A 27,139-nucleotide genomic window follows, 5' to 3' on the forward strand; every position below is an offset into this window, starting at 1 on the left:
GATTTATGGAGTTCTGTATTATCATTCCAATACACTTTGTGTTTTACATGTTCTGCACAAATAATTTTTACAGAAAGAAACAAGCTCACTATAGCCTCATATCATAGTGGAACATTCTATGATACTACGGACACTGCACATTTAATTTTTTTATTGCACACATTGCTATCACCATTGCCCTTTTCGTTTTTCTCAAAATTGCCAGTTCACTTTCTCTTAGTATTTACGGGTCGCTACTTACCGTACAATATTGTAGGCTGCACAGTGCACACTGCACAGTGCACACAACTTCGATAGACTTTTACTTCTAACGAAAATGTTTTTCCAAGCAAGATTTCCTGAACTTTGCCCAACCTAGCCTTGCCCTTCTTGTCACAGCTGTTTCACATCTACCGCTTTCATTTTTCATCCACCCAAATAACAGAAGTTTGTCACTGTTTCAATTCCATGGCAGAAACTTTCATCTCGACCCTCAACTAAATCCCTTCCTTTATCGAATTTCGCACAAACCATATCGATGGTAAACCAACCCGGTTGGTATTAAAATGCATTCACTGCAAAAGACCCGTCGTCAAATTAGTCTTGATTCGATCTGGTGCTTTCAGGAAGCACAACATCAAGCCATAGAAAAGTACGAGACGAGGCAGAAAGAAAACGACATGGAGATTGTTACATTGAAAGAAGTCGTCGAGGCAACAAGCAAAGAAAATGAAAGGAAAGCCAATGACATTTCTGATGTGAGAATCTGGATTCTGTCGTATTCGCAAATAACTGCGATAGCTTTTAAAATAATGTGGTCAGCTTGAATCATGAGTTTGTCTACAAACTCGTTGTTTGTTAAAGTAGAAATTGCAATGAATCATCTCTGAACAGTTCGCCAAGCAGCATTATTTGTATTTTACCTGTTTGCAATGTTGCTTCGATTGCTGAAATAGAAAAATCACATATTTGCTGTTACAGAAACCATTCATGGCTGTTGGTTTGTAATCGTACTTTGGCATCTGAGAAATTACATTTTCCATTAACTGATTGTTTTCTGACACGTTACTTCCTTAGCTTATATTGTGGTTGGTTTCATCAGGCGATGACAGCACGAGACAAAGCAGAAGTTGAGCGATCCAATCTTGCTCATGCTCTGACCTCACTTGAACATGACGTGGCAGAACTGAAAGAACAGTTGAACGAAAAAGACAAGGAAACTACAACTATCTTGAAGAAAGTTGAAGAAAAAAATAGTGAAATAAAACTTCTTCAGGACAACGTGAGGCCCACAGCAATGAAAATTGTTTTAAATTAAAATTAATTGTTGTTAGTGGTTCTTTGATATTATTGCACGACTGAAATGTACTGTATCAACTATAGTACAGTAAATGATTGATGTTAGTTAGTATCTATAACATTTGAATGATATAGCAGAGTCCCAGACAGCAAATTCAGTCTGTTTTATATTGATTCAACGTCCGTAGATATTGGATGGCGCAGCGGGTAAGGCGCTCGCTTTTCTATCATTTAATCCTGGTTCGATTCCCGGTTTAAGCTGGTTGTTGAAACACACCGCTCACCTCTACCCAGGGTTTAATAAATTGGGTTGGCGTAGTTGCTGAAGTAAGGCAGCCTAGAGAAAAGACCTGGCCACCCTACTCTCGTTAGTTCCGAAGGCTTAGTATAATGAGAACTTTATCTTCTCATCCGATGCTGGGATCAAGTATGGGACTCACATTTAGTCATTTACTTTAGATGTTGAATCAATGTAAAACTACTGATTGTGCTGTCTGGGGTGGCACTTGTGTGCTTTCTTGTTCGCAATTGTGGTTACGTTCCTTTGTTTAATCACAGATTCAAACTTCAATCGAATCCAAAGAGAAGGAGTTGAAAAAGTTCCGTGAAGCGCGTGATCGAATTTCCTCCGCTCTTGAAGGCAGAATCAACAGCCAGCAAGCTTGCAATGACGCGTTGAAGGTTTCTCACTGTTCTCAGTTGTAGCTTATAATTCAACCCATTGAGCAGTGTATCGAAGTGAAGTGCTTGAACTATATTGGCAAACCAAACTGCCGACATTGTTATGTGAATTTTTGTCCTACCTATTTTAATATGACTAACGTTTGTTTGAAGCCTGGATTACGAGTGAAGTTTTGTGTTTACTTTGGGTATATTTACAAACCGTTTACGGAATTGTCACACGCAATCAACAAATCGGTTCAGTTTATTGCGACCGAACTGAGCAGTTTTTTTTACAGAGATCATCATGTATTGAACGTTAACACAAATTTTTTTATTGTTGAAGGTGAAATTGGAAACGCAGATAGAAGCGAACGTGAAGCTGCGGAGTGAAAATTCTGCTCTCACAGCGCAGCTGCAGCTGGCTCCACAACCGCCCATTTCTTTAGTAAGAAACATATTATTTTGCTTTTAGTTTGAATGTACTTTGTTTCTACATCGAAATTTTGTCCCTACATGTTGATTGTGCGAAATACTCAACTTTCAGAACGGAGCTTCAGTGGTTCTTACACCACTGAAACAAGAATTCGTACCTGGGATCATTTCCGCTCTAAAACATGTGAGATTTTAAAGTTTATTGTGTGTAATGTCTGAAAAGTTGTTTTTTGTTAATCCAACTAAATATAATTCATTTTAAATTAAATGTAATGAATTTGATTGAGAGTTCGTTGGCCATAATGTTCTTTCAGTCTTTTTAATCAATTAAACAATGAAAAACTGAAATAGTCTTTTTGAAGTTTTTGTTTTTTGAAGTTTTAATTAAATAACAAAATTAACTTTAAAGATAATTTTAATAACAAAGATGTAATCGTTCACCATTTTTTCGTTTTCTAACTCAGTTAAGAATTCAATGCAAGGTTTGTGCTTAAATGGTGTTGCTTACAATTTTTTCAAATTGATAAAAACTTTCAAAAGGAACAGTCTTCAATCAAATCTGACGATCCTGAGCAGACTCCAACCAACTCCCCGGAGAAAGCATCCGCCATGGTCAACATGAGCACAGGAATGATGGATTCACCTTTGCCGATCATCAAGCAGGAAGAAAAAAATAATGACTCCAACGACGAAAACACGCCTCCTAGCGAAGACAGTCAACGTATTTTGCTGTTATGAAACTGTTTTTGTTTAAGATATGTTGTTACTGGTTTTCACGTAACGTTTCGTCGATTTTCCGAAAACAATTGCACTAATCTTGAGAAATAAGCCAACTGAAATAATGTTGTAAATTGTACGCTTTTAGGCTTACAAGAGCTTGGTGCTGTTATAAAGTTGGCGTACTCGGCTTCTTAACCAGCATTAGCATTTATAGTCAACTGCAATGTTATTGTGAAAGTTATCAGATCTCAGCCGTTTGTTGATTGGTTGTTAACTCTGTGTCTGGGTCTGTTTTAAGATGTTCGCCACCGCTTTGGCCTTGATTCATACAAGTTGAATATGATTTGATGGCCTTTTCGCATTTCTTCGAATCAATTTTCTGTAGCCGCCACGAACATGTTTTGACCTAGGGAGTAGTATAAATATAAAAATATAAGCACAGATCTGTCAAGCCAAGTATTTTTTAATGTTTCAACGAAAGTTAAGTTTTTTGTGTTATGCAGATTCTGATGACGACAGCCAGCGACAGGCAAGACGTGGTCGTGGCAGGCGAGCGACAAAATCGACAAGTCGTCAAGCTGTCGTCAAGAAGGTGTCGTCGCGTCGTAAGCGTGGAGGGGCTGCCATACGACCAGCTACTCCCATTCCCGAAGGCACACAGAGCAACGGTTTGTCGTCAGTTTCCTTGATTGCATTGAATGTTTTGATGTTTTTTAAACTGCTGGAAATTGCACAATGGAAATCCTACGGCTGTAAATCCAATTCTAGAAAATTAATCGTATTCAAAATTCTTCTTTTACTTTTCGCCTGTATAGATTCCAGTCCTCCTGTCAGGCGAAGGCGAACAACCCGAGCCACCAGCAGCAACGAAGTCATTTTGAAGGTACCAGATGTCACTGGCTGCTATTTATTTGTGTTTTGCTTGGCTCAGTTTCTTAAGTTCAATTTTGCATGTTGATTTGTTAGTCTGAAACTTCTAGCGCTGCTGAAACCGACGAAAACGACGCCACTTTGATCAACCAAGTTCTGGATGGCTTAGATCTTGTCCGCGCCACAGGTGAGAAGCTCATTTCTTCACAAGTGTGGCTGACAGTATTCTCATATCAAAAGTAACAAGTAGAAACTACTGCTCAACTATGTATGGTTTCCGGTAAAAAATCATTCAGTAGTGCCGACCATAAGGTGATGGTTTCCATAATCTCGGCAACATTGTCAAGATTTGTGGTTGGGAGTTGATTAAATCTGGCTTCTTGCAAGTCGTTTCGTCATTTTCATAAAAAAAAAAGCAACAACATAAATGCTCTTTGTTGATTTACCCTAACAGTCAGTGCAAAAAATTCTCATCACACATAAACCAATCACTCCATTGTGCTTGTTATGAAATCAAATACGTTACTACTTGAACAATTGGTTTATGCCGGTTTCTTGATGCTGGTTGATACCGAGGCTTCTGTCGTCAGGTAACAGTCAACAGTTTCCCAAGTCAGAAATGGAGATTGACGTCACTCCGCAACTGAAAAAGACGCGTCGAGGCAAGCGCACCAAGAACAACGTAAGTTAACCGAGGTCCACCCACAAGTGACTTGATCAAGTCACACATAATGTTGATTAAATCTTATTGGTAATGAGTTCTACAACAAATGGCCACGACTTAACCGCATCGTTTGTTTATGGACAAGCTAACCGCAGTTCAATGTATAATGTATTGTAGAGATGGTTTGGTTTGAATCTCTATCCTCGGATATGTATCCAGACCAATCGCAATTCACGTGCCACGTCACGTCGTCATCTACATTTATCACTCCAGTCAATCACATAGTCGTCCTTGAATAAAGAAAGCCACACATAGAGTTGATAGTTCTTTTTTATTGGTTGCTTAGATATAGAAATGTAGTATGCGTGGCGTGGTTACTGGTTATCTTACTTTTTATTGGCATGGCACTTTGGAATATTGTTTATTGAGGACTTTGAATTTATTTGCACGCTTTTTACGTTTTGTTTTACTTTTGTGCATCAAAGGACTCGTTTAAAGGACCTGCTTTGGATTTAAAGTCGCGCTTGAGTAAACGACTTAAAGTGGTTGAAAGAGTCTTTAATAATTCTGTAAGGATCATGCATGGTTGTTTGTTGTGCAATGTGCATGATGCAGCCTAAGATGACGGGCGTCATCCAATGTCATTGCGTTGCGAAACGAACGCCGTAAGACAGTGGTTCTTAACCTTTTTTTCGGCACGCTTCCTTTTAGCAAAGGTCACATGCTTTGCACCCCCTCTCCTCTATTTTTAACAAGTGCAACACCAAAAGCAATTTTGTTTTTGTGTATTTATTGATCACGCAGGCGATACTTGTTAGTGAGATACTTGAAATTGTTTCTCAGTAACTACATTTTTGAATGTAAGGTTTCAAAAAATTGTGCATTGTAACTTACGACTTCAACTTTCAGTCTGCTCTCAGTCTTTGCAGCAACCACAGTAGAAAATGTAGCGAAGATATGTAGATCCGAACACTGTTACTGTAGTATTTGAATATCCTGTGTTGAGAATGAGACAAGAGTCAACAGAATGAAAGATAATCTCGAGTTCCACTTATTCGAAGCCTGTTTTTTTTTTGTCATTTATCGGTCATTGACCGATTTTTAGCAAAATGTCCGAAAAAAATATAGTCAATTCGGTCAAAATGTCCGAAAAAATATATACTATATATGACCAAAAATGACTAAAAATGGCCGAAATAATTAAAATTGACCGAATTTTTTCAAGTCATTTCGGACAAATGACCGAAAAGTTTCAGCGAAAAAAAAGAAGTTCGAAGTGTTACCTGGCAAGTGGAGTGAAACTTCAAGACAACAATATTCTTCTTCAAAAACATTTTTGATGAATTTCCAGGTTTCCTCTATACCTGGAAACTATTTTATGACCCTTGCTTTCAAGACATTTAGATGAGTTGTTGCTTGATTTGTCCTCTCAAACATCATCTGCAAGTGCAGTATCCAAGTTATTGAAGCTCACTGGATTTTCTTGTTTATTTCGACTCTTTCAGAGGCAGAGTTTGAGTTTTAAAGTTTCAATTAGAATGTTTCTTTGGACAACTATTCGTGTGGAAAACCCAAGTTTTACGATCAGATTGCATCTTCTTACACTTACACAGACGATTGAACAGACGACTGCAAAAAGCTCCAGCTTTATAACCCTCCAGCTTTGGTAAATTGAGCATTTTGATAACTAAGTTTAGTACACGTTTTATGGTTTACTGGAGGTTCAAGCCTGGATACGACAAACTGGAGGCAAAGTTTTGGATGCTAAGGATCGCGATAAATAATGCCATGAATTCTAGCACTAAATGGATTTTATTCTGTTTCACATATAACTAAACCAGATTGCAGAACAAGCGCAATCAAAGTTCCGTCTGCATATAACATTGCCACTGATTTCCAGTTCCCAAATAAATGTAAACTGCAAAAATAGTACAAGTAAACTGAAACCACTGCACACTGCAAAACAGACAGTAAATGTTGTTGTAGAGTTTGCGCCCCCCCCCAAGAGAAGTGGTTGACGCCCCTCTAGGGAGGCGTGCACCCCGGTTAAAAAACACTGCCTTAAGACATGCCATGAACCGTTGATGTCAGTCTCTTTTTATTTTCTGTTTGCATGCGCTTAGGTTACTCTTTCCTCTGTTACTGCTGTATTAGCTTCATTCACTTTAAAGTATTCGCAGTATTCAATGTACTAATGATTCAAGAGCAACGTATATGCTGGTATCTCCATACGCTGGTGTTATTAAAGCTATTGCAATGCGTCTGGCAATGGTTGTGCTTTATTCGAGTAATGATTTTTCACATTATTCTACTAACTTTGCAGTAGTGCTGTAGTGCAACAAACTCTAACTCCAGAATGGATGATGCGGATTTCACCTTTGGTTTTTTGTTTTTATAAACATTGTTACATTACACGACAAGGATTGTGAATAAGATTTTAAAGATTGATTTGTAAAAAAATGAATAAATAAGGTTTGGCTTAATTTATTAATATTACTAAAACGTAAAATATTGAAGTTCCGATGTTTTCAAAACTGCTGTGCTGGAGAAAAATTGAGAGCAGATTGGGAATCAACGTAAAAAGTGATCTACTGTAGAAAAGTTTGCTTGCATTTCTCATTGAAAAAGTTTCTACAAAATTGCTGAGCAACGTTTTTATGACAGATCTTGGCGTTACCAATTCAAACCTTTCTCAAAGATGGTTCATGGCTTTAGTTTGTGTGGTGTCGCCTGGCGGTTCACACGGATGATGCTAAAATGTTATGGCTTTGAATTTTGATAGATTACCATATAGTTGACTGTATTGTGTAAATGCAGTGTTTCTTAAGTTACACTAAATAACATGACAGCAAAAATAAGAAAACCATTTGTTAAAAAGTAGTCACAAAATGTCGTTCGAGGCTCTGTGCAGTGTGCAATTGTGCATACGTAAACTTGAAAATTTTGTTGAGAGTAAAGCAGCAGACATTTGGAAACAGTTGTGCGGTTATGATGTTGTGTTTGTTGCTGAAACATTGGTTCGACTCCCGCCTAAAAGTTCCTTTTTTGAGGAATTGCCATAGTGACTGCTGCGACACTCTTTGCGCTCATTCTAAGCTACCAAACTAGAATTGAACCAATCAAAATACTGATAGCAGTGACAAGCTAACCATGACATGACCTTTCCTTCAGGAGGCCACAGAATCCAGTGTGGATCCACCCTCCTTGTCAAAGACGAGATCGAGACGACGAGGCAAACCTGTCGGATTAGAGGCTGCCATCAGCATTGATGAGGAAGGAAAATCGAAGGTGAACGTGGCACGCATGGGAAACATTTTAAAGAACTCTCCAGTTGGCCAAGGTAAAATGTCAACACTTCTGTTGTCTTTTCTTTCAATCTTGTCAACTTATCGGCTTGGCCAAATTAAGTCAATCACTATCTTGGTCTTATTACGTACTTTTTAAGTTATTGAATGATATTGAAAAAATGCAATAGATGCTTATTCAAGTTATTATTTGTTTGTTTCTGCCCCGGCATCCACCATGAGAGTTTTTAAGATCTGTTTGGAATATTGGCATGGCACAGAGAGATTTGTGCTTTTCTCTTCTGGATCTTGGGTCAGTCCATGCCAAGTAATCCAGAGCTGTATATACCACACAATGAATTTTTGCATTGAAATGTTAACAGGGTTGTAGAATTTACTGACCTGATTAAAAAAGCAACTATACTTTTTTGAAATCGATCTACTCTAGTTATTATAATTTTAATTTGTCAGCTAAAGTTTAAAGTGATTTATTCCCGAAATCTTCACGATTATGTAAAATTTTAGTGGCTTACTAATTACTGCTGTCATTGACTTGAAGTTGTTTTTTGAAGGAATTTTTGAAAGAATGAATTATAAAACTGTGTAAAACTCTTTCAACTCTAAATTTTAAACATGAAACTTAGGCTTAAATTCATCCAATTTTTGAGTGCACTCATGCGCTACGAAATTTTCGAGGCCCATACCTCGAAAGGGCAAAGGGACAATAGATATCAGATATTTTTTTAACGCACAACTGTTACCAAAGAAAACCCGATAAAAAAGATTGATTATTTTGATGTGTTGATCTTGGGTACGACAACAAGTGGGAAAAAGAGAACATCAGTTTGGAGTTACAACTTTTAGTAATTCTTATTCAAACTGATCGCAATTCTCGCTGTTTCAGCATTCAAGAGAATAGAAGCCGCCATCTCTCCGTCAAGATCGCCTGTAACTATATCAAGACCAACCGCACTCAACTACAATGACCAGGTGTTGCATCTTTTTGGCTATTTTGCATGTTTTGTTACATGAAAGTCCTTTCTTTTTTTTGTTTTCTTCTTTCTGACTTCGCTAAAGAGGGACCGACTTACACCGATTTTCAAGTAACCAAATTTGGTTCGTTGAAAGCTTTTGTTTCTTGTCACATAAGCTCAAGGTATCAGAAGAAAGTGACGAATTTGGCGAACCGACGAATTCTGTTGGGTTTTTTTGCCTGTCGACTAGTCGCTGTCTCATGTATTTCCCATGTACAAAAAGTTACTTTTTCAAGTCAACAACAATGTTTGTTTTTTTCAGCAACGACAAAGCACTCGTCGTGTTCGGAAATTGCACGCGGACGACATTTCTCTTCCTCTCCAGAGCACGCCTGATGAACATTCTGCTGTTGGATCAATATCTGGGAGAGTGGGTCTTCTTTCTCAAACACAAAACGTCGCGTCGGAGATGACAAGAAAGTTAAGACGAAGAAAGTGATGCAACTTGTGGTGCCGTATTAACTAAGAGATCTTACCAAACACTGCCATCAAGAACAAGAAGACAGTTTTTGAACACTTGTAAAACTATTATCTATGCCAATAAATCTCACTGAACTACAGTTGATTCATGATCATGGGTTGCATCTACTCCACAAGTAGATGGAACTATGCTTTTTAGTTTTCATTTTTCTACTTACTTGTATATATGTTAACTGTTAAACCCCAGAAAAAATCTCACACCGTTTAAAGGCGGGTGGTTTCTGATTGCATTTGATAGCACAAAGCTAATTTTTTGGTTTATAAACGGCTGAAAATTGACACACCATAAATGGCGCCAACTTAACAAACTCATTGTATTCACTGACAAGGGTTTCTTGCTCCACATTTTTAACGGCAAATCAACCGTTTTTTTACATTGATTCAACGTCTACAGATGTTGGATCACGGTAAATCTCACCAAAATTGTTGTTGCTTACTGCCAAGTTATGATAGCCTATTATGTTTTGTAGTCACTTGAACACGTTGTTTATTCCCAGTATGAACCCAATTGCAGCAACGATACCGCTAACCATTGACCAATCAGAAGCTATGCTGTTCGTGGCGTCATCAAGGTTGCTTTTCCAGGAAAACAAAGAAAAATGTGAACTTGGCGTTGCAACGTTGCGATGTCGCTTGAGTGGCTTAAAGCGTTAGGCGGTGATAGTCATTTCGGTTCGATTCCCACCCCTGCCATTACCCTTTTTTTCTGTAATTACTAAACAAAGCTTAAAGCAAGAACCCCAAATCTCTTGCTGAGTGCTAGAAGTGTTGCTATTGGAAGGTAGCCACACATGTTCTGATTGGTTAGTGGCGTCGTTGCTGCAATTGGGATCTTACTGGGAATTAACATATTTAGCTGGCTGCCCATTCGTGTTCTATCTGATGCATGGTAGTCCATTTCTATATCACTTTTTCTGCCTGTCTGCTCACCTTTTAGTGTTGATTTGTGTGACCAACTAGCCATTGAACTTTCAAGTTATTTTTTTAGAATGAAGAATTTCATTACTAATGTTTTCAATTAGTCTGTATGGCGATCACTTTTTGTGAAAGCTAACTGACTGATAGCCGTGAGACCTTTCTATTTGTGTATTGTTGCAATAAAATATTTTCAGCGGTTACATGCCGATACTTCGCTTGCATCGAAAAGGTGAAGCAGCTGAATGTAAATCCAAGATGTAAAAAGGAGTGTCATTTTTTAGAGATACTGAAATGTTTGGACTGCAACCGGGAAGTAACTCGACAGCGCTGCATTTATCGTATGCAAACATTACGTCACTATTTTTCCTTGTTTTTGCAATTAAAAAGTGCAATTGAACGTTTTGAGGTCGGTGATCATCAAGAATGGCGTCGATCATCACGATACAGCGTTTAAGGATAGCGAATCATCATTCTTTCGTCCATAAATAGCTTGCTCCGTTGCTTATTCTAATTATATACTCTGGCAAAATTGTTCACTTTTCTCATGTCGCGCAGTAGCCTATTGGAAAAATATCTAGATCTTAAGTCAGAGATATCTATAAGTTTTTTACGTTCTTGATTTCCTTGTGCTAAGTGCAGAACTTGCACCTTTGAAGACATGCAACACCATGTCCTTTAGTAAGATTTAAGCAAGTTTTTGTCCTGTAATCAAGGTGACATTATAAAATGTTTTTAAGCACTCTGAGCACAATTAGTGTATTTTCAACATCTTGATCATACAATTAACGGTTTGTTTTCTACTACTCTACATCGCTACAACCAGCGTACATTTCATGTTTACACAGGTCTAAGTTTTTTTTACAGAGAATGTTATACAAAGTCACTCATTGCCCATTACAACATAAACACAGGTGCAGATTACTCCTGAAAATTGTCAATCCGTGAATGCTCTTTTCAATCAATAAACATATTTTTGAAGTGGAAATAAAATACTTGGTTATAAAATCAAATGCTACAAACTAAAAGCGTATGTACACAAACTACACAAATAACATGCTATAAATCATGGTATACACCCATCTATTGAAAGCAAGTTACACAAAAAATGTTGGTAAACACATATAGTTTTTTATATACAAAGCACTTGGCAACCGGTTACATAATTACAACGTTTCTCAAGTGGAACATATAAAAGGACGTTTATTGGACAATGTTGCAACAAAACTATCATTGCAAGGATACAACAAAATTATAAGAGCTACCGGATATCACTTGGGGCAAGCATACCACTACAAAGTATGTACAGTTAAAGCAAGGATAGGAGTCCCATGTTTCTTGCTATTCCTCTTGACCCCAAGACCTGATCAACTCAAAGCGTTGGCTCGTTCAATGTGAAAGCATCGACACACGGATTCTTTCATAAGATAATGCGACATTGCATCAGCTTTTTCAGAACCAGCTATAGTCAATCCATCAAAAAGCATGTACGTAGGCCTACAATACAATACGGGGAAAAAAATTACAGCATGAGTAAAATTACTTCATGCACGCAATAAACAGTATGCGATGATATCTACAGAATCACTATGTTATTACAAAAGCATTGTTGTCTGCGATTTCCATAATTATGTACAAAAACTTATTTACAAAAACAATGAAAGGGATTAATTACGTACTGACGTCAGTGATTTTGCGGCAGCAGAAGCGATTTAAAATCAGTGAGGTAAGCATTTTCAAAATGCATCAAACAAACAATTAGGTGTTTACAAAAAACAATGCAACATCTGCCGTTGCAAATGATGTAAAAAAATCATCAGCGTGAAGTTACATGAGGATTAGAGCAGTCTCACCATATAAACAAACAAACATATGTCAAGTCAGTTAACAATCTGTACAAAGTACATCAACTATACGTGTTGTCCACTTAATCCAAAAAAACATCGTAACATAACAAGAAATCAGTCTTTGCTATTGGCTACACAAAGGCTAATGTACATAAATCACTGCAAAATTAAACGACAGAAAAATAACATTTGTTTCACCCCAGCTCCCCAACATGCTGCAATTATGAAAGACAACCAAGTATTTACAAGTTTTGTTAAAAAGTTCAAATTGGTTTAATATGTCAGTACATCAGCACATAGTCTACCAAAAATTCATTTAAACAGGTGGATATTATAAATCAACGCCTTTTGTGACATAAATGATGTAAATCGAGCATCAAGATCAGTGAAAGGATGCGCTATTGTAAGGACTAAATCACTGATACAGAATGACAATATAACAAACAGTTCTAATACTCGCGTTGAAAAGACAACTTTAGTGTTGCAAAAACATCTATAGAAAGAGTTAAAAAATTTAATCCAGTTTATGCATAAATTCGTCAACATAAGAGCACTTCAAACCGAAAAACCATATGTACAAAAGTATGGATAATATTAGAGCCATGCATAATGGTATTAAGTAACCAACTCAACAAGGTAGGCTACAAACATCAATCTCCAAAAATTAAGTTGTTCACAAAGCAAACGCCACATTTATATAAATGGAAGTTGGATTAATCTACAAATCGCAATGATGTGGGAGAACTTCTGTACAGTAATAAAAATACATCATATTGAGCCTGTATATGGTAACTCATTGTGTCTCAGATGTCAAAATGTCTGACAAACTTAAGATGACACAAAATGTTTTGGAATTTTAAGTTTCGGAAAAGCTTTATTTCAATTTGTGTCGACTAAATGCTTCATCGATATCATAAAAACATCGACAGCGTGTTTGCACAAAATTGCATCTGGCAATCTGGTGCACCAGGCATTGTCGACATCATCATATATTTGATCTAGATACTCGTAAAGCACTTCTCCAAGTCTGAAATTTAAAAAATGATGATTGCGGTATTAGATTCACATTAAAGTTAAATCAACTGGATTTATCGGCTTCACACCACGCGGTAAAGTTTTATCTAATCATCATTATGTTCCTTACTCATATTGAGGATTGGATACAATGCGCCATTGTTCTCGATCATGAGCTGTTCCTACTGCACTTTCATAGGTTGGTTTTGAATCTTCATCCTCGGTCTGACAAAGCCTTGATAGGTTATTCCTGGTGGTTTCGCATAGCCTACTTGCAGAGGCATTTGACGCAGGGCCGGTTATCGAGATTGACAGTGAAGTTTTCGATGGTTGAAGTATCGTTGCCGGGAAATTATTTCATTCATTGAGTGCCGCTGAATAGAGAGCAGTCCTTAGAATGCATTGCTCCAGCACACACCCCGAGAGTTGGACCAGCGCCGCTTGATTTTGAAGCTCGTTTATTCGCGAAGTCATGCGCTAACCAACTGAGCTATCGGAGAGGACATAATTTAGTTTTGTCCAATTAGAGGTTTTTATTGTCCAAATCCTTCTTGGCCTGCATTGGTTTCTTTTACCATTTATCTTCCCTTCTATTAATGTTCTTTGTAACGACTTTTGCCTTATTGTGTGTCCGAAATATTTCAATTTTCTTGCTTTGACTATTTGTAAGAGAATATTGCTTGAATTGAATTTAAATGATAGCGTACTTCATCGTTAGTGATCTTTCGTTTCCAGGAATTTTTTAATTCGCCTGTTTCATCTAAGCAACAAACATGAGGTCTATATATTGAGAAGATTTAATGTTAGTATTGATAATCACCTCCAAACTGGATTCATTTCCGGTCCCACCATGAGCAACGCGTTGAGTTCAAGTTGCAATCGTTGAACATTCATCGCTTTCAACTCCTCGTTCAAACTTTTAATCAAATCTATGTCTTTGATTTCTTCAACTGAGAAAATAAATTATGATTAACTACAATATATTATTTAAACTTATTAATTTAGAGATGTTTCTGTGATTATGCAAGCAATGCCAACTTCGTGTAAACCTTTTGTAAAAAATTAAATGCTACTCAAAAATTCATAGATGTTTGACCCCAAACACATTGCAATAGTTTCCTTACCTCTAGGTATGAAGCAATGTTTTGGTGACACAAGCCTTGATTCCTAATAGGCTACGTCAACGCTGGTAATGTAGGGTAGTTAGGCTTATGTTTTTTTAAATAAAGAATGAATATTTCATGGTTTGATTTGCTCTACCATAAAGACCAAGTTTATAATGGGCTTATATATTTAGTCGCCATCTCAGATTGCGCATCAACATGGGTTATCTGTTTCCACGAGTCACGGTTTTGAACTAGCTCGGCCAGTGTCATCAAATTGAGTTGGATTCATGCCCGGATGTTGTTATGCCATCTGCCTCTTTTTCCGTTAACTTTACCTTCCATGCAGATTTTGCTCTCCGTATTTTGATCTTTTAGTGGCCAAACAGTTTTTGATTTTATTGTTGCTGCAATTGGGTGTAGCTTCGTTATAGTCAATAGGTCTTCTACAGTATTTTCAAGTGGTCAAGTAGCCTTTTGTTGGTTATGTTTCTCATGATGTGATTTTGGAAAGTGATGAGTTTTTTCATTGTTACGGAGGTCCAACTTACACATTGTAGACTGTACAGCACGACTGGTGGAGGTTAAGATCATTTTATTCTTTTCAAATGCTGCCCAGCCTAGACCGATTCGGTGTTGTACTGCAGTTTCTCCATCGTTGGTCGAGGATAGTTTGTGGCCAAGATATGATATGAGAATTCTGATACTTGTTCTATTTGCTTTTTGTATATACAGTGAGATTGAGTGAGTTGTTGCTTGTATCGGTTGTCATGCATTTGATTTTGGACACATTTATTTGAAGACCGAATTAAGCAGCGTTTTTTGACAGATTATCGAGGAATTCCTGTATTTTCTGTTTAGAGTTGTTGATTATGGCCATGTCGTCTGCAAAGCTTAGGTTGGATAGCACGTGACCGCCAATCGTGAATCCACTTGTACATTCATCTTCCGTTGCTGAGACTTTTGCAGCAGCTACGATACCAAACAAGGTAGTGGACAGAACATCTCTTTGTTTAACACCTTTTAGGATATTGATTGATCTGGTTGTTCCGATGTTTGTTTTGATAAGTGCTTTTGAGTGTTCATAGGTTGATTTTAAAAGATTGAGATATATTTAGTTGATGAAAGTTTTATCTAAAAGTTGCCAGAGGTACTGTAAGATAGTTTAATACTGTCAACGAAGATTATATGAATTGAGTTGTTGAATTCGATAGACTTTTCTATAATTTGTTCCAAAGCTAGGATTTGTTCGATTGTTTCTCTTTCCGGTTGGTGAGCTGCTTGGGTTTGGGGGAAGGATGCATATAAATCATATTTTACTCGTGTAGCGACAATAGTGATAAAGAGTTTAAAGATATGGCTGAGTAGACTGATAGTCAGGTTCATTATGTATTTTCGTTCAAATTTTTGGGAGATTAGCAAACCTATACATTTTCGGAAAGCTTAGACTATGAGGACTCCAAAAAACGTTGATTACATTTGCAGAAATGTCTGCATGGCCGCCATTTTGAATTTTCAAAATGGCCGCCTCAAAATATATATTTTGCTCTATCTCGGCTCCTATTAAACTTAGAAACTTCATCAAACATGCTAATCCCATACTTAAAGGGTCAAGGAATCCATTACAAGCATACCTAGATGCCTAAGCGTTAACCACTTTCCCATTATCCGCCATATTGGCTTTCAAAATGGCCGCCGAAATTATATTTCTTTACATTACTACTTATATATGTCGGCTGCATTGCCGAATGGTGAGAGCGCTGGAACGGCAATCGAAAGGGCGCCGGTTCGACACCGCTCATGAGCATGCAGCTGTGTCTTTGGCAGGACACTTAAAGGCATGCTTGAAGGTGGACATGAAGATTGGCTTCCTTGCCTTCCCGTCCACTTAATCTAAATCTTCAACCACCAGGTGTAAGCCTGGATACGACAAACAAACAAACTACTTATATACAGGAAGCTCAAGTAAACGGCTAACCAGTCCTCTAACATTTTTTTTCAGGGATTACTGTACTGGTATAGTTTCCGAAGTATATGCATATCCGTTTGAATGAGAATTCATTTGATGTTATCTTGCTGGAGGTGGTATATTGATGAGGTATTTGTTCTGTCTTTTCAGGGCAAACACAACATGAGTGAAGACTCAACAGGTTTCAAGTTGTCCATCACCAATACGAATAAAACTATAGACTGGAATCAGTATATTCTGTGTCAAGAGTCAAGCGTGAGACAGTTGTTCAAAATCCGAAGATTGATTCCTATGAGAAGTTGCTTGAAAGTCTTCTGGAAAGATCAAGCCTACAAGATGGAGAATATGTTGCTCTCCAGGGATTCTCTTAATTCTCTAAAGAAACCATGCTCGAACCAAAAGCAACATGGCATTGAAGTAGTTACCTCAGTGCAACCCATCAGGTTTCCATACAATGAGCCAGGGATCGATTTCAACATGTCATGCCAACAGGAAAATATGCCTCCAAAAACGAGGACACAAACGAACAAGCTCGGAAAGGGATACGAGCACAATAGCTACAGCAGTGCCATTCACTAGATCTGCAACAGAGCCTCTGTCAAAAGACTGGTGCTTCTTTCAGGTAGATGATGGACAATCTGTCTACAAAGTGCAAACAGAGAATTCGGGAAGAACACTCAGGCAAACTGTGGAAACTACTCAGGATCCGGTCCTAATGACAAAGTTGAGTAATGCGATATCTCCAAAAGATGCCCATGCGATAGATGTGAGATACCACAAGCTCTGCTGGATTCGGCATGTGTTTTATGTCCTCAGAGATAAAGCCAGTGACAGAGAAATCTATCAACAATGAGTTACCAATGCAGATGCCGTGCTTGATCGAATTGATCAATCTTGTTGGGATCCAGACAGAAAAGCAAGCTTACCTTCCAATGGATGACATTGAGAAAATTTATCTTTTCATGCTTAGAGGCAAAGAAGAGGCAGAGAAACCAGAGAAACACATACCGAAATTGACACGACAGTGGCTGAAGGATAAGATTTGTTCAGAGTTGCCAAATATCAAATCAGTGAGACAGAAAGACAGAAGAAAGCCATCTATTCTACACAACTTTGAAGCTTGTGAAGAGATGGTTCACACGACTATGATGCAAAGATATGGCAGTGAAATGGACAAAACCAAGATGTTGTACAAGACAGCCAAAGTGATACGAAGCGCCATTGCTAACTTGAGGTGAGAGGTCGAACAGTAGACATGTCAGCACTAACGAAAATCCAGAACATAATGTAATATATTTCAAGACCAGACGCCAAGTACAGCATTAACCCAAGCAATCAACGTGTGTCTTCCGGACACTTGAGGTTCGTGAAAATCCATAAGTAGGCTACTGAGGTTGTCATTAAGTGTTCATCATGACACCCGAAACAAGAACCTGGTAAATCTCCTTCATGCACAAAACTATTGTGTATTGTACAACCGAATCCTGCTTTTGGAAACCTTACTTGCCAATCCTGTTGCGGAGAACACCAGGAAGTTCAATGGGCTGTATGTAGGCTACCACATTTCCTCAAGAAAAGACAGTTTCTCTTCTTTGCCGTTAACACATACTTTGCGAAGGACACAATCAAAGGGAAAGGCACCACACATGGAACAATCACTGCAGTATATCAGAAAGCAAATGTTCCAGGAGAACTGGTCGCACCAAAGCTCGAACTTACTGCAGCTAAGTTATCAATCCTTCCATATCATGTGCCCATTAACAAGAACCTGACAACAGAGCTCGGAGGTTTGAGGCCAACACAACAGGTGTTACTCAGTCATATGAACTGACCCAGTTAGGGTGGGTCATAGCATCTACTTTGTCCAGAGCAAGAGAGAATGGTGAACAGAGCAAGACTCCAGCTCAAGATAGTGATGACGAAATGTGAAATAACAACTGTTCAGTGTGGTAGTGTTTGTACGCGTGTAGTGACGCACATTGGCAGTGGTATGTTGAAAATGATCCTCGCTATCAGACTATGCAGATATTGTAAATAACAACAGCTGTTAGAAAATTGAATTGTTTTTCTTTTGTCTTTAAAATATGACAGTGGTGTGCAGGCTTGCTTTTAATGAATTCCTTAATTAACACAACTTAGCAGTAGCTTGTTGAATGAAGTTTATATCTCAACTAGTAGGTAGTAATATAATGAAACATAATTTCGGCGGCCATTTTAAAAAACAAAATATGGCGGATAATTGGAAATTGGTTAACGCTAGGCATGTAGGCATGCTTATAATGGATTCCTTGACCCTTAAAACATAGGGTTAGCATGTTTGATAAAGTTTCTAAGTTCATTAAGAGCCGAGAAAGAGCAAAATATATACTTTGGGGCGGCTATTTTGAAAATTCAAAATGGCGGCCATGCGGACATCTCTGCAAATGGAATCAACGTTTTTCGGATTCCTCATGGTCTAAGCTTTCCGAAAATGTATAGGTTTGCTAATCTCCCAAAAATTTGAACGAAACTCTTTATATTGACACAGTGAACCTGACTAGTATAGTTGCTGCAATCGAGTCTATTACAATTAGAGCTTCTTTGAAATAGTTGGGTATCTTTTTCGTCGTTAAAATAGACTTGAAGAGATTAAGCAATGCTGTGATTAGAGGATCACCTCCTGCTTTGAGATATTCCGAATAAATGCCGTCTATCTGTACCTGGACATTTCTCACCCTTTAAATTGTTTATAGCACTAGATATTTCGCTTCTTAAGATTTACGGGATTTCATCAGATGTAGAGTCATCGATTTGTATCAGTTGTAGATTGTCGAGATAGAGTTTTTCGTACAAGTTCATCCAACGTTCGAGAATGCAGCTTTTGCTGGTGAGGATGTTTTGATTCGCATCTTTAATGCCCGGACTAATGTGTTTAGGTTTTGCCTTTGGTTTCTTTATGGCAGCGTAATAGATTTTGTTGTGGTGGTAGGGTATTGAGTGCATCAATTCTATTTTCTAATTGCTTTATTTGGTCTTTTTTCACGAATTTCTTCGACTCAGATTTAGCGATTTTGTATTGAGTGGACGAGGATCCATGCTCTTTTCTAATTTTATGTTGGGATTTGATTGCTTCTTTAGCTTGCTGTGACATCCAGTTTGATAGATCTTGTTTTGTTGTACTAGGAAGAACAGCTTTTGACGCGGTCTGCAAGTTCTGTGATTATAGATTCTTGTGTGGACTCTGGATCTTTCGCTTGTTTTAAAGTGGCATATCTGTTTTGTAGATTTACTGGGCATTATTCATCGACTTCTGGTTGTTTTAATTGGTTAAGGTTGGGTTTCCAAATTCGTTTCCGCTTCTGAAGCCATGTGAAGCATATTCTAAACTTTGTACCTATCATTTTATGGTCTGATATGTCGGGAGTGTTCAAGGAAGGTCTGTACAAGGCATTTAGCCTGGAGGATGAGATACGTGATAGGATAAAGTATATTTGTCTTTTTGTCTTGCCATCAGGAGAAGTCCAAGTAAACAACATTTTATATGTTTTTTTAAAGCATGTGTTGGTAATTTGAAGATTGTTTTTACACAGAATTGGCCTACTAGTACGCCTCTAGTGTTTCCGGTGGCCAAAGAGTATTTTTCAATTGATGATGGAAATGTGCTATCACGACCTACTAGAACACGGCCAAATATGTTGCTATTTGAGAAAATTTCTAAGAGTCTGAATTGTTACAATCATAGCTATGACAAACCTGTCATTTTCCCATTTCCAGAAGTAAGTAAAATAAGGAATATTTGCACCCAGACATATGTTTGGCTTGTTTTGACGGAGATATGTATGTTAAGCACAATTTATGCAATAATAATGTAAAACATGTAAGACTTTCTAACTGCATCCTGGGGTTAGTCTCATCATACAGTTTTTTGTATAGCAGAATCTTTTGCAAATAGCCATATTTTACTTGCGAAATTAACCTTGGCGAAAAAGAAAACGAACTAAAGTTTAAATTGGCACATCAAATGAACAACTTACAACATAGAATCCACAAAAAAAATCATTGATATTTTTTATGGAACATAGAATTGCACCAAAAGCGATACACCAAACCATACTACCTCCCGGGTACAGTTGGAAAGTCTTACATATTACATTATTATTGTGTAAATTGTGCTCAAGGTACATACCTAATCTCCGGTTAAACAAGCCAAACATATGTCTGGGTGCAAATATTGCTTATTTTACTTACTTCTGGAAATGGGAAGATAACAGGTTTGTCATAGCTATGATTGTAACAATTCAGACTCTTAAAAATTTCCTCAAATAGCAACATATTTGGCCGTGTTCTAGTAGGTCGTGGTGCTATGTAGGTGACGTACTTTGCAATTGAAGTCTCCCATAATGAAAAGTGATCTCTTTTTAGTACGTTGTCAATGATAGCATGGATTTTTTCATATAGTTCTTGGACTTCCTCATCGTTGTGGGATGAGGTGGGGAAATAGCATTGCATGAAGACCAGTTTTGAGTATTTTCCCTGAAGGCGTAACACAGCAAGTCTTTCAGATATATGTTGGTATCCTTCCACAAAGGAAACATAGGATTTGTGTGCCAGGAAGCCGACTCCATTAGACCGAGAGGTTTCATTGCTTGAAAGGAATAGTCTGTGGCTGGAGGTGGGATGTTGCGATTTGGCTTTTCATTACCGTACTTTAGTTTCGGTTAGACCGACCACATCCCAATTCACATTTTGTAGTTCATGAATCATCATTGTTTCGAGTGCATGATTGTTTAAGTCATTGATTGTCCTTGGATTGTATATGCAGGCATAGGTTTAGGATTTGATTATTTTTCTTCTTTTTTCCTCCGTTGATTTGTCCTACATCAATCCGGGGCTGCCGATGTGTCTCTCCTCTTAGTTGCGATGCTATTAATTGACATTCCAAGTGGTTTTACAAGCCGTACTGCTTCCATGCTGGCTCAGGGAAAGTCGTAAGAGAGTGATTGATTTATGTCACTGTCATTACGAGATTGTCTTACCAAACTAGAGGGCTCTCCTGCCCTGGTCGGGAGACTACGCTTTGGCCTCTACCTTTCTATCAACCTGGCTTGGGTGGCCCTTCCAGGAGCAAATGATCCCGCCAGTACAGCTCTAGAGGTCATTGGGGTACTGAAACTCTTTCACCACGAGGTAGTAGTCCAAGAGAGAGCAAATGGGTTTAATGAAACTTTAATCCGCTTCTACAATCTACAGTACAGATGAAATACTCACAAGTCGCGTTGACATTTTCAAATGGATTTCTACCATTTGCAATTAATCGTCTTGATCTGTGCCAGGACAGTCTTTCGTACAGCGCCAGACAGTGGCGGATTTGTGCAGATTTTGGAATCATTTCAGTTTCGTCAGATGGAATCAAGAGTTCCTTCTCAGCGTATTCACAAATGGATTGGTCTGCGTCGGCGCCAAGCTGAAAACACAAAAACTATTTGGTTAACTGAAACAAAGCTAGATGGGCTTCAACATATAACGTTTAACTACTTTTTTGTGTCCTCAAATAACTAATCTTACTGCCCAAGACAACATCAATCCAATTACTGTTGGCTACGTTTACAGTACAACCGTGAAGTGTGGAGAAAAAAGTGTCAATAATCTATTCTATGATCACATGAAACTTTATGTAGCCTACTTAAAATCATTTTGGTAATTTGTATAGGGTTTTACCTCGCAAAGTCATGTTAAGCTACATGTTTCCATTTAATAACGTTCTGAAATGTTGCATATACGGTAAAAACGAAGAAGTCCTATCCTTTTTGTATATTATTTTCAATTATATTTCAATAAAATATAATAAAACGATACAGACAAAACAACTTCTATGAATTCTGAACCAACCTTTGCGATGAATTGCACGACAAGAGCGATAGTCCGCACTGCTTCGCATATGCTTGACGTCATCACATTGTCCGCGAGAGCGTCGAGATTTTGATACATTCTCACCGGAAGTCGAACCTTGATAGAGTTTAAGCTTTAGTACCGTGCCGTACTATAGCCACACATTTGCAATCAGGTGAGCGAACCATATGAGAGAAAGTATATGCTAAACTACGGAAAGTTTGAATGCTTCGTCTGTTTGTTTTACATGAAATTTACTGGAGCTTTTACTATAGATCTGTATAGATATATTCAAAGTCACTGAATTGGCTATGAAAATACAAGTAGGCTACGGTTTGATAAACTTGATTTTATGATCACAATATGTACATATTTGGTATTTTAATGTAGATTTTTGAGAGATTGGCATAATGCAGGTATAATATAAATTTATGAAATTCAATGTTTAAACCAGGGGTTCTCAACCTTTTTTACACCGTGGCTCCTTTTGAAAATTTTGAAAAATCAATGGCCCCCCTATTTTTTTCAACCTTTTGAAAAAATTAAGAAACGTCATTTTAATTAAAAAACTTGTTTATACAGTAACCGGTAGTTAGAATGATAAAATGATATAAATACAACACACAATAAACATGATATTACATTAATTAGTTATTATTATTGCATATATGCAGTTAATGCAATTGTTGAGCTTGTTTTTGCTCTGACAATGTCTTAATTGCTGGTTTGGTGGTGGAAAGAGCAAGCCGCATGTCATGTTGAATATCCAAGACACTGCGCTGCTTTGTTTTCAGAAGTAATATTGTTGAAAACCCACATTCACAAAGATATGTTGATGAGAGGCAACAGCAATGGCATGACAATTTCATTAAGCTTAGGGCACAATTTGCTTAGTTTTGCCCAAAATGTGGTCAAACTATCTTTCTCAAAGCTCAATCGGGTTTCCGTCTCTTCTTGCAACTTCAAGAGCTCGCTTTGAGCACCAAGATTTGGACAAAATTTACTAGTATTTTTATTAAATTTTAATTTATTTCTTTTGTTATATAGTGTTGGAGTGGACTTAGAGATAATATATAAAAAATAATTATTTTTTAAATTTTTTCATGGCTCCCTTGAAAAAGACTCATGGCCCCCAGGTTGGGAACCCCTGGTTTAAACCATTTGACTTCTCACTTCACGTTTTTCTGATCAAACTATTAGCCTATGTTATCTGTTCATATGTCCGATTTGAGTCATTCCTGATTCTAAACTATACTGTAGTTAATTTTTGCAGAAATTGATAGTTCAAAAGCTAAGTTATCCCAACGGGTTGTGTATCTACTGTAATTAAATTTCGATAAATTAAACAAATTTACCTGTTCTTGCTCCGTATTTTCAAGAACAGTTTTGTAGTCCTTAGCAAGACCCACATCTTGAGGATACTGCATCAATGGAATGGTCTAAGACAATCAATAAACAATAGTGTTACATAAACAGTTTTGTATCCCTATATAAGATAAGAAAAACGTGTTAAGGCATAAAAAGGTTGTAGTGCTTACTTAAAACGATTAACATGGTCACCGATAATGACTTGTCATCTCATAAACGCGTGTAACTTTCTGAACAAATACTGTATAAATATCACATGCAATAAGCAACTTCTGTTAACCAAAATAAGCAATTTGAATATATTGCATAGGACTGCAAAGTTGACATTTGCTGTTAGTAAATTATTTACAAATGTTAAAAAAAATTGTACTTCCTGATTGAAAAGAGCTTTCCTCAGAATAAACTTTTCCAGCACCTAAACACCAAAACAATGCAAAATTTATTGTAGCACAAACTGAAAGGTATCATATTGCTTTATAACGTTTAGCCAGATGGAAGGTATGATGTTCGCATTTGACTCTGCTTTTAATCTTATGCAACACTGCCTACGTATTTATATCAATAAAAATACCTTTTTTTCAAGCAAACCAAGGTTGTAAGAGATATTGTGTTTATTTTTAGATTCGCCAGGTGTTGTTTCGTATTGAGCATTTGCCAATACAAGAGGCATCAAATCCTTTTTCTCATTGATGCAAATGACGTCTATCTTGGAGCAATTAGGCACATCCACTGTAGAAAATCTGTAGATGTTCGAGGTTAAAAAAAGTATAACGCATATAAACAATATGATGTAGATGGTTTATCAAAAAGCAATGCGATGCAATGAAGTCCATATATATTCAGTTCTGTTTTTTGTTTCTATTGGTGAAAAATTTGTAAATAAGTTTTGGTGAAAAATTGCTAGTTGTGTTTCTTCTTAAACCGCTGAGATTCTTGCCAGAGTTGAAACACGAAGAAGGCTTTCTGTAAGTTCGTAATTCTTACAATCTTTCAGTGAACAAGCTAAAAAAAGGAGATGAATAACAATGCTTTCCTTCGTGCAAAATGTCGGAATGAACAGCAACAAAGATTGTAGGCCTACTAACGTACAACGAGATGTAAAAAGAACTGTATGAAGTATAAAAGTAGTTTTAATTTTCAAAGTCACAATAATACCTTTTCTTTCAGGTTTCATTACTTGATGATAAATAGACCGTAAAAGCTTTTATAATCTACTTACTCAGGCGTTGGAATTGTGAGTTCGCGACATTTGTGCAGAAGTTTGTTTTGTTGATCAATCAAATACTCCGCAAACAGAAGAGCACTTCGCCCTCTGCCTCGTTTGCTTGGAAGACACATTGAAATCGAACTTTCAAAATCCATGTCTTTATCGAAGTATTCAAATGGAGCATTGTGCCGGTTGCAATCACCAAGAAAATGACGAATCTAAAAATAAATACCGCACGTCAAAGCGAATATTGATGGATTGCATTCAGAACGTTTTTCCTTTTTTTTATTAAGCAGACTGTTTAAAAATCGGGTTCATGACCATTTTTCTTAAAAAGATGTAGGCCTAAGCGTTTGTTTTAACCTAGTTTATACAGTAAGTATTGGTTAAAATAGGCTGCATAACTTACGAGCAAGTTGAAACTATAAACATTGATTGAAACTTTCCATTGTTTTACTGATTTTATGATTATTATGATTTACAGTGATTTTATGTTATGGAAGTGTACTTTTATTTTAATTAAACCATTCCACTAAAACTCTTCCTTGTTCCAAGGTAAAAAATACACTTCAGTTAAGTTTGACGCATCAAACGATTTCATCCTGCAAACCTTGTTGAACGTCGTAATGTACAATTCTACGTTCAAGTGTAGTTGCTCAGACCAAGTTTCCCCTTCATTCAAGTATTGCTGCAGCGTTATCTCATCCGCATCAGCCATGTCTTTCTTTTGCTTGTATCTGAGTTAAACGTTTGTTGCATTTTAAGCTTTTCAAATGCAACTCTTGTTCAGTTACAATGATAGCAAGGCATTAAAACTGTAATCAAGAGTTTCGCTTCTCATAGCCTATGTTTTTGTAAATTACACATTCAGACTAAAAAAAACAAACTTCAAAGTGGTTCAGGTTTTGGTAGGGGTAGTTCGGAGCAAAACAAGTCGTCTGGTAAAACCGGTCAGTTTAATTTTAAGCACAACTTTTTCTTTTGTAAATAATACATTCAAAAAATGCTTTAGCGCACTTGATGATTAATTTGTGATGTGAAAATAGCAACTGCTGTGCAGTTTTTGCTTGCTGTCTTGGTCTAGGCTGCAAAACGTAATTAAACCAAGACTCTCTACTTTAAACAAAACTACATTATTGTAGCCTACTTTCTCTCAAAACTACTCATCGTGTAGTTCTTCCTTGAAAATAGTCGCTCACGTACCGCCACCATTTGGTGTCACTGCGCAAGAAACTGATTTTAAGCTGCGCTACTCAAACGCCTGGCAGGCTCCGGTTGGGGAGCGAGGGCTGACACTTTGCGTATAGCAGCCTTAACTCTTGTCTACTCTTCAGCAGAGGACTGTGCACCTGTTTGGTGCTGCAGTGCTCACTGCCATAAACAGCGACCTGCGCACAGTGAGCGAATGCCTACGTCCCACACCATTGGACAATCTCCCCATTCTCGCTGGCATCCAACCTGCTGAGCTTCGTTGCGAAGAAGCCACTCTGTCTCTCGGTCGACGGGTACTGGAGCCTAACCATATTCTCCACCACAAGATCTCTGCTCTCCCAAACGAGCACCTCCGTCGACTGTAATCAAGACACCCATTCGTGCCAGCCGCTCAACTTGTGAACAACGAACCTGATAAACAAGACATCTCTGCGGCTACCGTACTTGGGCAGACCATAAATGGAATTCTGCATGGAAGTCAAGTACCACCAGGCTGCGTTCGTTCATCTCCAACGCTGACACATGCCCCATCGGCTTGACGCTACCAAGACAGGCATGGGTGCGGCTCAATCGTCTTCGTACGGACATCGGGCTTTTCCGCTCAATCATGCACCAATAGGGAATGGCCTCTCTCCCCTCCTGTGAATGTGGTGCCATGGAACAGACCGCAGACCATATCATCAATGACTGCTCTCTAGTAGCCTTCCAGCATAGTGCGGCAACATCATGAATCTGGGGTGGTAAAATGTTAGACACTCGGCCCCAGAGGCTCACACGAAGAAGAATTAGTTTTATTGAGTATTTATTTTTGTTCAGTCGAGGCTATTTTGGTTGTGGCAAAACATGTCACTCATAAAGTGGTGTGCCAAAAGTTTGCCTCAATTAGTAAAAATACTTAATTTTTCAACCAACCTTTCATGCACCTTGTTCATAGGGTAATATTTGCCGATTACATAAAAAAATCAGCTTATTCTAGTCTGAGAGCGAGCTAAGATTTACAAAGCTTTGTGTCATGCAGCATAGCCTACTCTTATATGCACATGATAAAACGTGCTGGTATGCTTAAAAGAAATTGTGTAGTTGATTTTTAACAATTATGTGAAATTAGTTGAAAGATCTAGGTGTTTAGTCGTTTTTCTTATAAGTTTATTAATGTCTTTCTTGTGTTTTTATTTGTAGAATTAAGCATTCCATTTCTCAACACAGCTCAA

General features: G+C 37.7%; 2 protein-coding genes across 2 annotated transcripts in view; one reads left to right on the forward strand and one right to left on the reverse strand.

Annotated features, from left to right (window-relative positions):
• Positions 1–10,551, forward strand: part of LOC145774910 (uncharacterized) — a 40,714-nt gene extending 30,163 nt beyond the window's left edge. Inside the window, exons 27-39 of the mRNA XM_082586229.1 lie at positions 606–737; positions 1,082–1,261; positions 1,837–1,959; positions 2,285–2,386; positions 2,486–2,557; positions 2,914–3,094; positions 3,597–3,761; positions 3,909–3,976; positions 4,060–4,150; positions 4,554–4,645; positions 7,799–7,967; positions 8,816–8,901; positions 9,208–10,551. Of these exons, the coding sequence (XP_082442355.1) occupies positions 606–737; positions 1,082–1,261; positions 1,837–1,959; positions 2,285–2,386; positions 2,486–2,557; positions 2,914–3,094; positions 3,597–3,761; positions 3,909–3,976; positions 4,060–4,150; positions 4,554–4,645; positions 7,799–7,967; positions 8,816–8,901; positions 9,208–9,384 (1,638 nt within the window). The 3' untranslated portion in view covers positions 9,385–10,551. The remainder of the gene's footprint in view (positions 1–605; positions 738–1,081; positions 1,262–1,836; positions 1,960–2,284; positions 2,387–2,485; positions 2,558–2,913; positions 3,095–3,596; positions 3,762–3,908; positions 3,977–4,059; positions 4,151–4,553; positions 4,646–7,798; positions 7,968–8,815; positions 8,902–9,207) is intronic.
• An 855-nt stretch (positions 10,552–11,406) lies between these two features.
• The window catches only part of LOC145774797 (E3 ubiquitin-protein ligase rnf213-alpha-like), a 43,731-nt gene continuing 27,998 nt past the window's right edge, over positions 11,407–27,139 (reverse strand). The window contains exons 11-19 of the mRNA XM_082586112.1: positions 25,327–25,453; positions 24,729–24,934; positions 24,081–24,249; positions 23,880–23,924; positions 23,497–23,580; positions 22,142–22,258; positions 21,521–21,716; positions 14,022–14,151; positions 11,407–13,214 (exon numbers count right to left, since the gene is read on the reverse strand). Coding sequence (XP_082442238.1) covers positions 13,067–13,214; positions 14,022–14,151; positions 21,521–21,716; positions 22,142–22,258; positions 23,497–23,580; positions 23,880–23,924; positions 24,081–24,249; positions 24,729–24,934; positions 25,327–25,453 — 1,222 coding nt within the window. The 3' untranslated portion in view covers positions 11,407–13,066. The remainder of the gene's footprint in view (positions 13,215–14,021; positions 14,152–21,520; positions 21,717–22,141; positions 22,259–23,496; positions 23,581–23,879; positions 23,925–24,080; positions 24,250–24,728; positions 24,935–25,326; positions 25,454–27,139) is intronic.

Source organism: Aplidium turbinatum, chromosome 1, assembly GCF_918807975.1.
Source record: "Aplidium turbinatum chromosome 1, kaAplTurb1.1, whole genome shotgun sequence".
NCBI classification, from domain to species: Eukaryota; Metazoa; Chordata; class Ascidiacea; order Aplousobranchia; family Polyclinidae; genus Aplidium; species Aplidium turbinatum.